General features: G+C 39.3%; 2 protein-coding genes across 2 annotated transcripts; both read left to right on the top strand.

Annotated features, from left to right (window-relative positions):
- Nucleotides 1-2,517: 2,517 nt before the first annotated feature.
- LOC125194666 lies at nt 2,518-3,879 on the top strand. Its single transcript, XM_048092910.1, has one exon. It carries the CDS (start codon nt 2,518-2,520, stop codon nt 3,877-3,879), a length of 1,362 nt encoding a protein of 453 aa, XP_047948867.1.
- An 8,973-nt stretch (nt 3,880-12,852) lies between these two features.
- LOC125191688 (two-component response regulator ORR21-like) lies at nt 12,853-13,894 on the top strand. The gene is made up of 3 exons (XM_048089092.1): nt 12,853-12,943; nt 13,044-13,428; nt 13,853-13,894. The coding sequence occupies exons 1-2, from the start codon at nt 12,877-12,879 to the stop codon at nt 13,313-13,315; spliced, it is 339 nt and encodes a 112-aa protein (XP_047945049.1). The 5' UTR covers nt 12,853-12,876; the 3' UTR covers nt 13,316-13,428; nt 13,853-13,894.
- The last annotated feature ends 2,164 nt before the right edge of the window (nt 13,895-16,058 follow it).

Raw genomic sequence — 16,058 nt, 5'->3', positions numbered from 1 at the left:
CGCTCCAGACTTCCAACTTCGACTTTTTCCGTTCTTTTTGAGCTCAAATATGCACAATTCTCACAAAACATGTCAAAATACCAAAATAGATAATATATGCAAAATATGGACATGAATTGCGATTTAGACATTAAAAACAGACCAAATAAAGGCCATAAAATAGTGCAAAATCCGAGCGTATCACCGAGAAGGACAAGTGCATTAAAGTATTATTCTTCGTTGTAAAGGGAGCCGTTTGGCTTGGTTCGGCTCCTACCCAGCCTCTAGATCTAGCCACCTTTACGGCCTTGGTCCCAATCGGATGATGTCGTGCACCGGATTTCGAGCCCCCTGCTTGTTTCTTGTGAATTGGCTTGCGACCTCCTCATTGGCGGGCGCAGATCGGCCACCAACACCGCTGCGGCGCTGCCTCTTGAAGTGTATTGGGCACTGGCCATGTTGGACTAGATGCCATCCGCCCACCTGTCAAAATAGTGAACCTTATCCCAAGTATTGGCATACTTAAAGGCCCTCCCAGTGTCTTGTAGGAAGAACATCATTGTCGCCCTCAAAAAGTCAGCTCCACTCGCTCCGCTTTGGTACTACTTTTCTTAATTCATGTAGATTCTACAAAAAATTTTGACGACGTCATTGTTGACTCAATCCAAAAAAACATCTTCCCAGTGCATGTTGGCGCTCCTCTCAGGCGCGTGTTGTTGTAGTTTCCAGTCACACTTGCCCAAAAACCATTCCTGTTTTGTTGGTTTCCGACGACCGGATCTTATGAAGTATCCACACTTTGAAAAATTTCTCTCCGCATAGGGATGACGGGCAGTGGCATCGTAATCACCATCGGTCATCGGAGTATCTTCCCGAGTTTCTTTCGGATTTTCTTTCGGATTTCCATCATCCCCCGGCTAGGTCTCCCAAATTTGGGATTAACGATTGTTTTGATTCGTGGAATCTTATAAGTTACCTCAAATATGGTTTCACACAGCCAAATATAAATATTTCTTGAAATTTTTTAGGAATATATAGTAGGGAAGATATGTGTTTTCACATAAGTCTGAAGTAAATGGATCTGAAAACTTTTTTATTCAACAGGAAACGCAATTTCCCTTGGTGTCTTTCAAAATCCTATTTTAGTGTAGGCTCCTATCAAGTAGGCATCTTTAAAATCGTGGAAGACGCCGATTTGAATGGCTTCGCTTCTAAAATTCACTTTGACAGGTCTCAACCGTAATGATACCTTTTACTCACTCATTCCTTGATACACGCTGGAAGAGATATGAGCGAGAAAGCAGGGGAGTTGTTTAGCCTAACAACTCAGAAAAATAGAAGAAGGAGTCAGCATAAAAAATCTCGGCATTTGTTAATTGTTATTTTCATGATTAAGTTGTTGCACTTTTTTAGCTCCATTAGTTATTGTAAGCCTATAAATATTGAGCTCTCCACAGACGAGAAATCATCTTGGAAACTCGATCTTTAGGGCGTTTTAGCGCAGGCCTCCTGGTGAGGATTTTTATCTTCCGTTGTTCCTTGTTCTTTTACTGTTATCAAATAAAGCCGAGATACTTCCATCTTTATTTATCATCTTCTTTGTGTCTTGATTAAGCAGCAATCGAGTGATTAATTCTAAGCAATTCCGGAGCATTCCTTGTGCTCTTGATCTTCCGACGGCCTTTACTCTATCAAAATTGGTGCGGTGACGATGGTTAACACTCGGAATACGGACTCGCGACTTGACGGATTAGAGAAGGCTGCCGGGGAATTGGAGAAAGGTGTTGATTCCCTACAAGTTTCCGTGGGCAATTTGAATGCCCAGTTTCAAAAGACAAACGAACGAATTTCAGCGGTGGCTTCTCAACTTGAGTTGTTCATCGCAGAGATGCGAAAGACGAATGGCAGAACCACTGACGAGGAATCTGCGGAGAACCTGGAGTCGGGCACCGCGGAAAAAGCGACCACTGCATCTCTGACCATGCCCTCTTTCGACGGATCCGAGGCGGTCGGATGGCTGGCAAGGGCCGAACAATATTTCCCGGTCTCTAATACCCCAGTGGAGAATAGGGTGAAGGTAGCCATGGTGGCTTTGACGGGACCAGCACTCCCATGGTACCAGCTATTGATCAAACGCATTCCCAACCTCTCGTGGGATGGTTTTTTACAGGAACTGATGAAGCGTTTTGGGAACAACGGCGCTTTGGATGAATATGAGGCTTTCGCAGCGGTCCGCCACACTGGTTCTTTGGCTGACTATGTAGCGGTTTTCGAGTCACGCCTCGCCTTGGTACCGGACCTAGCATATCATCAATACTTGGGCTTCTTCTTGGCTGGCCTTCGCCCTGATGTTCGCTTGCAAATGAAGGCGGCCAAGGTCACAAACTATTCGGATGCGGTCCAGCTAGCCCTCATACTGTGAATCTGCCCCCATACTCGGGTCAGTCGCTGACCGCTAGCCAATCAGCCACTTCGGCAGCAGGTTCAGGGCGGGCTATCTCAAAAGGGTACTCCCAATCATTTTCTCCCCAATCAGCCATGGGACCATTCCGGAACCCCTCACGGAAATTCAGGAATATGTCAACGGAGGAATACCGAAAGCACATTACAGCAGGTACATGCTTTAAGTGTGGTTTGAAATTTGATCCCACCCACCGTTGCCCTCCAAAGACTCTCAACGTGCTAGTGTATGACGACGGTGATGAAATCTTGCCCGATGGCTCGGCCGTGGAGCCGGATGGGGTGGAATCCGATCAGGAATTAGAGTTGTCAGAATTATCTTCGAACGGGCTGGATACCTCCCAGACCATGAAATTATTCGGAAAAATCGGCCAGCATAAGGTGCTAGCAATGGTGGATAGCGGAGCTAGTCACTGTTTTATTTCAGATCAGCTTGCTACGCTACTCAAATTACCGGTAACACCAACCATTCCCTACTCGGTGACTTTAGGTGACGGCTCTCGGGTCAGGGCTGCGGGGATTTGCAGAGCCATTGCCCTGACTATGTCCTCTGAGGTCTTTCCACTCTCGTGTTATATGTTTCCTCTGCGGAACATTGATGTTATTTTAGGTGTTTCGTGGCTAGCTTCCTTGGGTGATGTGACCGCCAATTGGAATGATTTATCTATGAAGTTCTCGGTGCAAGGGCGGCATGTGGCGATCAGAGGCGACCCTTCCTTAACCCATCGGGCATGCTCCGCGCGTGACATTCAGACTTTGGAGGCGGGCGATGCCTGTTGGGTACTCCGTTCGATGACCGACGATATATCGAAGGACCAGTTCGAATTTGATGTTGTCCTTTCTGCGGCAGAACGACACCAGCTCCAAATTCTGACCGGGCGGTTTCCAGCTGTCATCAACGGCCCCAGCTCCCTTCCACCAGCCCGGCGGACGGACCACCGCATTACCCTCCAGCCAGGGGTTTTGCCTGTATCAGTCAGACCCTACCGATACAATCATATCCAAAAGGATGAGATGGAGAGGTTGGTAGCAGAGATGCTAGCGTCGGGCGTAATTCAACCAAGCACAAGTCCATATTCAAGTCCCGTTCTACTTGTTCGGAAAAAGGATGGCTCATGGAGATTTTGTGTGGACTACCGCGAATTAAATAAGCGGACTGTGCCGGACAGGTACCCCATCCCGATTATTCAAGAGCTTTTGGATGAATTGCACGGTGCTCGATGGTTTAGCAAGCTAGATCTGCGGGCCAGGTACCACCAAATTTGGGTTGCCGCCCCGGACATTCACAAAACTGCATTTTGCACGCATTCGGGTCACTATGAATTTTTAGTAATGCCTTTTGGCCTCACCAACGCCCCCGCCACCTTTCAGAGTCTCATGAATGACATCTTCCGGCCATTTCTGCGACGGCATGTTCTCGTTTTTTTGACGACATCTTAGTCTATAGTGATTCCTGGGAGGCTCACTTACGACATCTCGGCCAGGTATTTCTAGTCCTCCAGGAAAATCAGCTGGTTGTGAATCCAAAAAAATGCTTGCTGGGAAGACGAGAGGTAGAATACCTCGGCCATATCGTCTCCTTCGAGGGGGTCAAAATGGATCCCTCTAAAATATCAACGGTGATGCGATGGCCGATTCCAACCACGCTTAAGGGTATCCGTGGTTTTCTTGGCTTAACGGGATACTATCGTCGATTTATTCGGGACTATGGGAAGATTGCAGCCCCCCTAACAGCCTTGCTGAAGAAATCAGAACCGGCCACACCCAAGCGGGCCTGGACTTGGCCGACAGAGGCTGATCAGGCGTTTCACGATTTGAAAGCCGCTTTGACATCAGCTCCCCTCCTGCGCACACCAGATTTTACTAAGGAGTTCATCGTTGAATGTGATGCTTCTGGTCGCGGCCTAGGCGCCGTCCTCATGCAAGACCGCCAACCCGTTGCTTATTTTAGCAAGACTCTCTCATCTCGTTGGCTAGCTAAGTCGGCGTACGAAAAGGAGCTCATGGCCTTGGTCCTCGCCATCCAACATTGGCGCCCCTATCTTCTGGGCCGCCGCTTCATAGTCCGCACTGACCAACGGAGCTTACGGCAATTGCTAGCCCACCCCTTGTCGACGCCGGCTCAACAAAATTGGGCGGCCAAACTCCTGGGATACGACTTCTCTATTGTTTACAAAGAAGGTAGGCTCAACCGGGCAGCCGACGCACTTTCTCGCCGGGACAACGAGCAGATGGAGTTGACCGCCCTATCTCGCCCAATCTGGGCTGATTGGTCAGCAGCACAGTCATCCGTGGCGTCTGACCCCCAGCTCCAAAAAATTAAAACTGCATTGGAAGAAGGTGTTCCAACCGCCCCACACTATGAGTTGATTCATGGAGCCCTATTTTATAAAGGCAGATTTGTGATTCCGTCCCACTCTCCATGGATTCCAAGGTTGATTGCTGAATTCCATATGACTCCAAGTGGGGCCATGTCGGTGCCTACCGGACATATCGGCGCCTCGCGGCAAATGTCTACTGGCCAGGAATGGTCAAGCATGTGACAAATTTTGTTGCGGCATGTGCAACGTGCCAGAAGAGCAAGTCTGAAACTCAAGCACCAGCAGGTCTTCTAGCACCTCTACCGATCCCAGAACGTGTTTAGGAAGACGTGAGTATGGACTTCCTTTCGGGTCTTCCTAAGGCAGGCGGCGTCGATTGTGTGTTTGTGGTGGTTGATCGATTGTCGAAATATGCCCATTTTATGGCTCTCCGTCATCCTTTCTCTGCTAAGCAAGTAGCAGACTTGTTTACTAAAGAAGTAGTCCGTCTACATGGCATCCCCCGCTCCATTGTCTCTGACCGGGACCCCATTTTTCTGAGTTCATTCTGGCGCGAACTGTTCCGGGCAACCGGGACCAAGCTTAAGATGAGTTCGGCATACCACCCGGAGACAGACGGGCAGACCGAAGTCCTTAATCGGTGTCTGCAGACATATCTAAGGTGTTTCTCGTCAGATCAGCCGAAGCAGTGGAATAGGTGGCTATCTTGGGCTGAGTATTGCTATAATACAAGCTCTCATTCGGCGTCGGGCATGTCACCTTTTGAGATAGTATATCGACGACCTCCCCCAACAATCCATGACTTTTTACCCGGCGAAGTCCGAGCTCAAGCTGTGCTGGATAACCTGCGTTCCAGAGACGAGATGTTGGCACAGTTGCGACGTCATCTGGAGCGCACACAACAGCGGATGGTCGCCTCCGCGAACAAGCATCGTCGGGACGTGGAATTCGAAGTAGGGGACATGGTTTTTCTGAAGTTCCGTCCTTACAGGCAGTCCACACTCTTCACGGCTCCTAATCGGAAGCTTGCTCCCCGTTTTTTTGGTCCATTTCGGGTGGAGGCCCGAATTGGCAGCACGGCCTACCGTTTGGAGCTTCCAGCTGAATCCCGCATCCACCCGGTCTTCCACGTTTCATTGCTGAAACGAGCGATTGGCTCGGAGGTCCCTGCGCAGGAATTGCCCTCCTCATTATGGGATTCGGACCCCCCATTCCTTCCCGAGACTGTGTTGGAGAGGCGGGTGGTGAACCGGGAAGGGGAGGAGTTTGATCAAGTGCTTGTCAAGTGGCTGGGTCAAGGGATCGATGAGGCAACTTGGATGGACGTTGCTGATATGCATGGCCAGTTTCCTCTCTTCCGCCTTGAGGACAAGGCTTCTTCGACGGCGGAGGCAATTGATACACGCTGGAAGAGATATGAGCGAGAAAGCAGGAGAGTTGTTTAGCCTAACAACTCAGAAAAATAGAAGAAGGAGTCAGCATAAAAAATCTCGGCATTTGTTAATTGTTATTTTCATGATTAAGTTGTTGCACTTTTTTAGCTCCATTAGTTATTGTAAGCCTATAAATATTGAGCTCTCCACAGACGAGAAATCATCTTGGAAACTCGATCTTTAGGGCGTTTTAGCGCAGGCCTCCTGGTGAGGATTTTTATCTTCCGTTGTTCCTTGTTCTTTTACTGTTATCAAATAAAGCCGAGATACTTCCATCTTTATTTATCATCTTCTTTGTGTCTTGATTAAGCAGCAATCGAGTGATTAATTCTAAGCAATTCCGGAGCATTCCTTGTGCTCTTGATCTTCCGACGGCCTTTACTCTATCATTCCTACTCACGTTTTATTGTAAAACTAATATATAAAAGTAGGACCCGCATCCCACTAACTTTTTCAACTCACTTTTCATTACATTTCTTAAAACCCGAGAGAGTAGTTTTAAAAAATGAAAATATATGGTATATGCAGGGCTCGCCAATCTCACTAATATTCCCCCTGTCCCAAGGAAGATGACCCTTTCTTGGGACGACACAGAATTTAATGCATGCTAATTTTAAAGTGTTTAAATAGAGAGAGAGAAAGTTGATGGATGTTTAAAAGTAGGAGAGATGAATAAAGTAAGAGAGATAAAAGATTTTGATATTTAAAAGTAGGAGATATGCAAAAGGTAAGAGAGAAAAAAGGTTATTGGGTGAGATGAATAAAGTAAGAAAGGGGAAAAGATAATTGAGTATTTTAAAGTATTTCTTTAATAAGAAATGAGTCATCTTGGTTGGGACGGACGAAAAAGGAAAGTGGTTCATCTTCGGTGGGACGGAGGGAGTAATTTTTTTCAGCTCTAACGCCAACTTCGTTAGGGCCTTTACCATTTTCGGAAACAAAAAATTAGTTCTACTATTATGGAATTTTTGTCCCAAATTCTACCTAAATAAAAAAATTTCAAAAATAAACACCACTTGATTGGTTATTGTTAATCGAAAATTTCCAGAAAAAACACCATTTGATTGATTATGGTTATTATAAATATTTCCACTTTTAAATAAATAAAGAAATAAAACACCATTCGATTGATAATTGTACGGGAAAATTTTCCAGAAATAAACACCATTTGATTGATTATTCTATAGATGTCCACTCTTAAACAATTACTCTCTCAATCCGCCATTAGAAAAAAGATGAGTCTCACTTATACAGTATATATTAGTCAAAAATAAAATATGAGTGGAATAAGTTAGTGCAATATGAGATCCTATTACTATTTAAATAAAAGTAAATCGAGACTTCTATTCACGAACGGACTAAAAAAAACGAAGCTCATTCGCAGATAGAAGGAGTAGTACATAAAAGAACACCATTCGATTGATAATTGTACGTGTGACCCGATCGAGCCCCTAATTACAAGTATAATTTTTGTTTATTTGGTTCTAAAAAATGTAGAGCTCGAGAATTAATGAGTCAATCACAAAGATCGTGACAAACATGTATTTTGCTATTGAAACCAAATCTATTATCTTGTGCATATACTATTATATATGTTGGGATTGGATAAACTTTATTTATGACTTAAATTGAGGGATGGAGACTTCCATTCACTTTGAGCAATGTGCCATATGTTTGTCGTTTATAGATTGACATTGCAATTTGCAAGCCCTATTTTCAGCTACTCTCTTCTTTTTAACATTTGGATCTTCAATTTCCACCTGAAATATGGGTGTTTGCCTTTTCCATCCCAAAATATGAACAATCATATGTAAAGACAAACGCAAGAATCAACTCACATTTGTAAATTAAAACCATAACTTTGTTACAAGTCAACACCTAAATCTTTATTCACGTGTCTTCTATTTTCTGTTATTTCAACGAAGAAGTTAAGTATAATTAGGCGCGTGCAGCTGCTCCGAACATTTACTATTTTACTCCAATAGTAACTAAAGAATATGCACTTCAGGTTCAGCATGAATTTGAATGCAAAATTGATAAAGTAAGAAAGAAGTAGAGAGTAAAAATAAATAAAGTATTAGTAGTGGAAATGGGTCCCACCTCATTAGAGAGAAATGAATTACGAAATTAGAAAGTGCATATTCTTGTGGGACAGATCAAAAAAGAAAAAGTGTGGGACGGACTAAAAAAGAAAGAATGCATATTTTTATAGGACGAAAGGAGTAAAATTTAAACTTTTAGTATTGTTAGTGGAGAATGGGTCATATCTCATTAGAGAGAAGAGTTCCAAAATTAGAAAGTGCATATTCTTGTGGGACGAACTAAAAAAGAAAAAGTGTGGGATGAACTAAAAAAGAAAGAATGCATATTTTATGAGACGGAAGGAATAAAATTTAAACTTTTGCTACTATTTTACATAATAAAGAGTAAATAAGAGTGAATAAGGCTCTTTATCTAAACAATCTGTTTCTTCCATTTTCTATTTATTTTAAAAATCTAAACTTTTACTATTTTACATGTAAAGCAAGAGAGTGAATAATTAAACTTGAATATGTTATAAAATCTAAACATTCACATGTCTTCTATTATATGTTATTTCAAAGAGACCATATTTTTTATTTTCACTCACTCTTCATTTTATTTTCTGCACTCATTTTGGAAAAATGAAAATGATAATAAATAGTTAAAGTGAATAAAGAGTAAAATAAGAGAGAGATTAATGTAGAGAAACTCTTTATCTACTTTTTTTTAACTTTATTATTTCTCTACTTTAACTATTTATTACTTTCTCCGTTCCACAAAGTTTGTCTCATTTTACTATTTCCGTCAGTTCCACAAATTTTGTCCGGCTTAGAATCATACCAAAAATAGACATTAATGCATCATTCAATCTCCTCAATGTGGGACCCTTATTCCACTATACACCTCTATTTAATACAAAGTCAAACAATTTCTTAAAACTCGCGCCGGATCAAACCGTGACAAACTTTGTGTGACGGATGGATAATCATTTTACTAAAACGAATGCAAAAAATGAAATGATTCTACTACTGTAGGAGATAATGGCTAGGAGGATTTGAAAGGCATTATGGCATTAAGATTTCCAAGGTTTAGCCAAGGGTTAGCTCAGGATCCCACTACTCGTCGTATTTGGTTTGGTATTGCTACCGCACATGACTTCGAAAGTCATACAAATTATAAAATAATTAAAAATTACATAATTAAAATCCTAAAAATTAAAAATTACATAATTAAAATTCTAAAAATTAAAAATTACATAATTAAAATCCATAAAATTAAAAGTTACATTATTAAAATCCATAAAATTAAAAATTACATAATTAAAATCCATAAAATTAAAAAGACCCACTACTCGTTACCGAATTTCGTCCAAATGTGATTGATTAGATCTTTTTGTAGCTCAGTGTGGGCTCTTGTATCGCGCATTGTGTGTCTTCTTTCGATCTTCTCGTTCACCGTCGTATGCACACCTCGCCGTGGGGGAGACCTCGCGGTTGAGCTTTCGGCTTCATCCTCGTCGTAAAAGTTAGCCGCCCTCGGTCCTTCGTCAGCTATAATCATGTTGTGCAAGATAACGCACGTGTACATGATGTCGGCGATATTCTTAACGTACCAAAGCTGAGAAGGGAACTTCACAATGTTGAATCGGCCTTGAAGGACCCCAAAAGCTCTTTCGACGTCTTTCCGAGCAGACTCTTGACGCTGCGCAAAAAGAATTCGTCTCGGCTCTTGTGGATTGCTGAACGACTTCACGAAAGTCGACCACCTTGGGTAGATACCATCGGTGAGATAGTAACCCATGTGGTATGCATTTCCGTTGACGGTGAAGTCGATCGCCGGTGCTACACCATTCAAAACATCATCGAAGAGTGGTGAAGAATATAGCACGTTCAAGTTATTGTTGGATTCGGCAACACCGAAATATGCATGCCAAATCCATAGGCGGTAGTCGGCGACCGCTTCAAGGATAAGCATTGGGCAACCGCCTTTGTGGCCGCTTAAGAATTGCCCCCTCCAAGCAGTCGGGCAATTCTTCCACCTCCAATGCATGCAGTCAATGCTGCCTAGCATACCGGGAAAACCGTGGACTGTTTCGTGAAGACGAAGCAACCATTGACAATCATCGATGATGGGTGCCCGAAGGAATTCCGCGCCGAAAGCAGAACGAACGCCATCGCAAAAATTCTTGAGGCATAGGATTCCAGTTGACTCACCGACATGCAAATACTCGTCGAAGAGGTCAGCCGTTTGCCCAGTAGCAAGTTGTCGGATGGCACAACTACACTTTTGCAACGCCGAGAGACTTTGCCGACCGGTTGCGTCTACACCTGATTGAAAGTATTCGACACGGGTGGACAATGTGTTGACAATACGCATAAACAACCGTTTTGACATGCGAAAACGGCGCCGAAAGTAATCTTCTGGATACCGCGGCTGGTCGGAAAAATAGTCGGCAACGAGCCCACTCCCTCTCGATCACGAGGGATGTAGCGACGTTTTGATCGAGTTGGTTGAGGGGCGGGGGTATTGACGGCGACATAAGCTTCGTAGGTGGAACGATATTGTTTATAATATTCTTGTTCTTCGCGCTCCGCTTCCGCAATGAGATTGGTGAAATCTATTTTTGAATTTTTTAGAGAGGGTTTGAGTGAGAGAGGAAGATGTATTTGATTTAGTTTGAATGAGAGATAATTTAGTGTGAAAAGTGGATGATGAATGTGTGCATTTATAGACGATTTTGGGATTAAAAAAAATCACAAAAATCCAAAAAAAACGTCCAAAAACGGCTCTATTTTTTTTGGAATCCAAAAATATATTTTTTAAAATTTTTGATATTATTTCTAATTATTTATGATTTTTTTTTTCAAAAAAAAGAAAATTCGAATTTGTCAACGGCTAAATTGTTGGCCCATCATGACGTGCCACATAAGGCTGCTCAGCGGCACAAACATGCTCTTAGCTAAGAGCAGCGTCGTACCGCTAGCACTGACGGACAACTCGCAGCGGCGGACGGACGAGCTCGTGCTCAGTGCCACGGACGTACGGACGGATTTGCTCCACTGCTGCAGATGCTTTAAAGAAAGCAATGTAGGAGCAGTATTTAAAACTAAGTCCTCGGACGTGTTATGGACACGCGTACCAATTAAGATTAGGCTAAAGTTGATTTGACTATTTGATAACACCCACGCACATTAATTAAAAAATAAAAATAAAAATAAAAATAAATGAATAAGAAATGTGTCTAGGCATTCATGTGCCAAAAGAGTATGTATAATCAGGGTCCAGGGACCATCTCATGTGGGCGTGGGACTTAGTTGCTAATCCTTAATCATAGAGCATTAATATTTGGCAACATGTATGATGCTCTCATTTAATTTTTGGACACCTCTTTGTTCAATTAACTACTACTACCTGGCCACTTTTTACTATAAAGCTATAGGTCAAGTAAAATAATGTTACTCTATCAACTTATTGCAATGAACGATCACTGTATATAGAGAGAGAGCAGGATTAAAATAATTTTGAAATTTATATCAAAACTATAATCAAATGTAGTTCATTAGATAAAAGAATAAACTATAGAAATTATAATTTTTTTTCATTATTTAGACACAAATACGACATCGAAGGATACAATTGTCCAATTGGCAATTTTATTATACATACATATAATTAAAAAATACATACATTTATCAACATTATATATATACTGCATTTTGGACATTATATACATGAGTAGTGATAAAATGTAAACTCTATATATCGTACAAACTCCAAACTACGATCTGGATCGTTAAAAGATGACACAATTAACAACATCAAAAAAAAAAAAATCAACACAGTGTCAATACAACATCAACCGTTGACATTTATGTTGACATTTTTTGTTGCTATTATTTTATCATCTGTTGACATTTTCTAATTGTCGAAATTATAGTTTAAAGTTTATACAATATTTAGAGTTTGCATTTGATTACATCCTTTATATACGTTGTATTTGAGAAATAAACCATGTCTGAGGATACTATGTTAATCTTTAATTAAGTACTGAATATGATGTGTCACAGTACACTATATTATTCATATTTAATTAATACTATATGATAGATCATTGTTGCAAGCCGTTGTAGTAGAAGGCAATTTCATGAATGTTTTAATGTAGTAGTTATGTAGATAAACAAACAATATTGGGTTCAACTACAAGAATGGTAGAGTTACTGTGGGATGTAAAATTTCTACCTGTGAATAAACATAAACATTCAACTAACTATTTAAATCCGAAGTACAATAATATTTCTTGGGCCCTCAAAATTTTCATTCATATTCTGTTTTTTAAACTTTACACCCATGAATGATATTTTACACTGTTATTTTGGGGATTCTAAAATATGTCCTACAAAAAACCCAAAACAAGTGGACATAATTGGAGGGACTCAAGATTGAAATCAATATTGTACATTACACAATAAATGCACGTCAATGAACTTAGGGCAGTTAGTTATGTTGCCTGGAAAAGTATTTGGATTAATCATTATTATAAAATTATGTATTTCTCTTATATTAATTAGATTTCTGCATTTCTTAGAATTGGAAGACCACAAACTTATTTTATATCAAATGAATTCATCGTAGAATTTGACATTGTTATAAGCGAAGTCCACATGCCGGAGATGGATGGTTTTAAGCTTTTGGAGCACATTGGATTGGAGATGGATCTGCCAGTCATCCGTAAGCAGTCACATATTTGATCATTTTATCTAATATATATTATAATTAGTAGTAGTAATTGATACTCCATGTTACATGAGGTTGTTGAATTCTTGATTAGTGATGTCGGCGGATGTTAGCAAAAGTGTTGTGATGAGAAGTGTCACTCATGGTGCTTGTGACTATCTGATAAAACCGGTTCAGATGAAGGAATTGAAGAACATATGGCAGCACGTGATTCGTAAGAAGAAGTATGAGTGTAAGGAAAAGGATATGGAACAGTTTGGAAGCATGGAAGAAAGAGATTGGCAGCACAAGCCTACGGATGATGCTGAGTACTCCTCTTCAGCTTACGTAGGGAATTGGAGAAGTTCGAAAGAGGGAAGAGGATGAGGACAGATGGTGATGACAAAGGATGATTCATCTACATTGAAGAAACGTGTCATTTGGAGTATTGAGCTGCACCAGCTATTTTGTAACCGCTGTTAATCAACTTGGAATCGACAGTATGTTTCCCAACCACTTTTTCTATTGCATCTTTGGTTTGTGCTTCTTTGCTTTAATTTATCTTACAAAATTTATTTACATGTTAACATTGCATAAGAAGGACTAGTATCACAATTGCGTAAGTATGTACTACTTGTCTTCTAAGCTAGAGCTGCATCCAAAATAAATCAAACTTGGATCGTTTACTTCTTCAAGAGATGTTATTTTGCATATTTTGATAATTTAATTAGATATTAGTAAATTGATAATCTTAAGTGAATTCTCAAAAAACTATTATAACTTGGTTGTTGTTGCAGTTCAACAATATGAAGATATATTCTTGCTTTAATGGAGTTTATAGATTAAAGTTTGTGAGATTTAATTTATTTGTAGATATTAAGATGTACTTGATTCACTGCGCTCCACTTATGTCCATGTAAACAGATGCTGTACCAAAGAAAATATTGGAATTAATGAATGTCCCGGCCTCCTATAGAGAATGTTGCAAGCCACCTTCAGGTAGGTTGGAATCAGAACCTTGCTTGTTTTTGCTTTCGTTGAACTCGTATTCTTTAGTAATCTTTTACCAGAACAGAGCCTCCTTGTAATTCTTGTGAAACTTGACTATTGAACGATGCAGAAATATCGTCTTTATCTTAGAAGGATTGCTCAACAGCCCCAGAATGGGCTTGGAGCTCTTTTCTTAGATCCCACGCATGCAGAATTTGGCGATAAGTTCGCTCAACGGCCCCTAGATCTTCAAGCTCTTGCTGCTTCAGCTCATAGTCTATATATATACTTAGTAGTTGTAATTGATACTCCATGAAGGGTATCATTCATGGTGCTTGTGACTATCTGATAAAACCGGTTCGGATGGAGGAATTGAAGAGCATATGGCAGCACTGTGGTTCGTAAGAAGAAGTAATATGAGTGGTAAGAATCTTATATGAACACCATCTATCTATAATCATGAACCTGATCTAATAGAAGCATGAAGTATTGCAACTTCTGTTTAGAGTTCATCAAATAAAACATTGTGACATGAAACACATTAAATGAAGTTTGGGGTGTTTTTGAATTGTAGTTTATCTTTCATTTAGATAAGAATATAACCATGTTGTAGCAATGATTTTCTTAGTTTTCCATTTCTATTTGTGGTGTTTAAATTGATATTATGTTTTATAGTTCTTAATAAAAATGTTTGATTTGTTATTTAAAGCCGACATAATAGGAAATTATAAAACTATCCTTTGATTTTTTTATTTTTCCAAATTGGGGCTATATTAGTAATTTTAGGTAATCTAAGATTAAAATAGAGTTGCATATTTTAAACTATCGCTCAATTTTCATGATAAAAAACAACCATTTTTAAAACAATTCAACGGGTTTTTTCCATTGAGCCGAACAAAAAAAATTTTAACCCAAAAAATCAAACATAGATTGGGATTAAATGCACTCTAAATGTGCGTATCTACCAATTCAAATACATCCTTAGTTTTGATTCTAATCCATTAAAAAAATTTTTTTGATATTTTTAATTTTATAGCTTTTCATAAAATCGAATCTCCCCGATAACCAACTCACATTCCTTTTTGGGAAAATTTCATTTAAAGTGAGTCATTTCTTTTTTTTTCAAATATATAACAATTTCTATGAGAATTTTTTTCTTTTTTCACTTATCATTGATATTTTTTTAAATTTTTTAATTTTTTATAAAAATCAAATCTTTGTCCCAAAAAATGACTGATTCCTTTTTTTAACATCGTTTTAAAATGATCATTTTTTTTTCTAAATATAAAAATTTCTCTCTTACTTTATTTTTTTTTACTCGTTTTAAATTTTTTTTTCTCTTACTTTATTTTTTTTAAATTAATTTTCTAAACATCGTTTTTTTAAATCTCTGGTCAAATAAACCCCATTGTGAAACGGGGGGAAATACTATTTATATTAACCATTAGATTGTTAAATTAGATCTAGATTCACCTGAGTATCAGCACGAAAAATGAAAAGATTAATATTGAGCTATTATTATCAACTAACAACTTATTATTAATAAGTAACCATTTTTCTTTCTATCAAAAAAATATATTAAAATTTTAAATTCATGCTTACATTTGCTTTGCTGTTATATAAATCAAAATAATAATAACGATATCCTAGTTGCTAATTTTCGAATAATTAAATTTGATAATATTGAATTGAGTTGAGTATTCATATATTTCTATAATCAATTGAATATCAACGTATCTATTTTAATAGGTCAATATAATATATTCACAGTGTCAATATTAAATTTTATTAACATATTCATGTTACTGAGTTGATATATTTAATATTCACTCTATTCCACAAGAGTATGCATTATTTATTGGGCACGAATTTCAATGCATAATTGATAAAGTAAGAAAGATAAAAAAAGCAATTAAAGTATTTTCAGTGGAAAATGAGTCTCACTCATTATAAAGAAAATACTTTTTAAAATTAGAAAGTGCATATTCATGTGGGACGAACTAAAAAAAGGAAAGGGTGTATACTCTTGTGGGACGAAGGGAGTATACTATATTGACACCACAGTCTTATACCCTAAATTTAATACGACATCCATCCACAAAAATTAGACAAAGTTGTAAATGACACAGATAGTGTTAGT

The sequence above is a fragment of the Salvia hispanica genome, chromosome 6, assembly GCF_023119035.1.
Source record: "Salvia hispanica cultivar TCC Black 2014 chromosome 6, UniMelb_Shisp_WGS_1.0, whole genome shotgun sequence".
In the NCBI taxonomy this organism is placed as follows: Eukaryota; Viridiplantae; Streptophyta; class Magnoliopsida; order Lamiales; family Lamiaceae; genus Salvia; species Salvia hispanica.
Note: the sequence above shows the minus strand (reverse complement) of the source record. Positions and strands in the feature narration are given on the sequence as shown.

Coding starts and splice junctions, on each gene's coding strand:
- LOC125194666 (XM_048092910.1), top strand. CDS start 2,518: ATGGGACCATTCCGGAACCCCTCACGGAAATTCAGGAATATGTCAACG.
- LOC125191688 (XM_048089092.1), top strand. CDS start 12,877: ATGCCGGAGATGGATGGTTTTAAGCTTTTGGAGCACATTGGATTGGAG. Junction 12,944..13,043: donor GATGGATCTGCCAGTCATCC/GTAAGCAGTCAC, acceptor ATTCTTGATTAG/TGATGTCGGCGGATGTTAGC.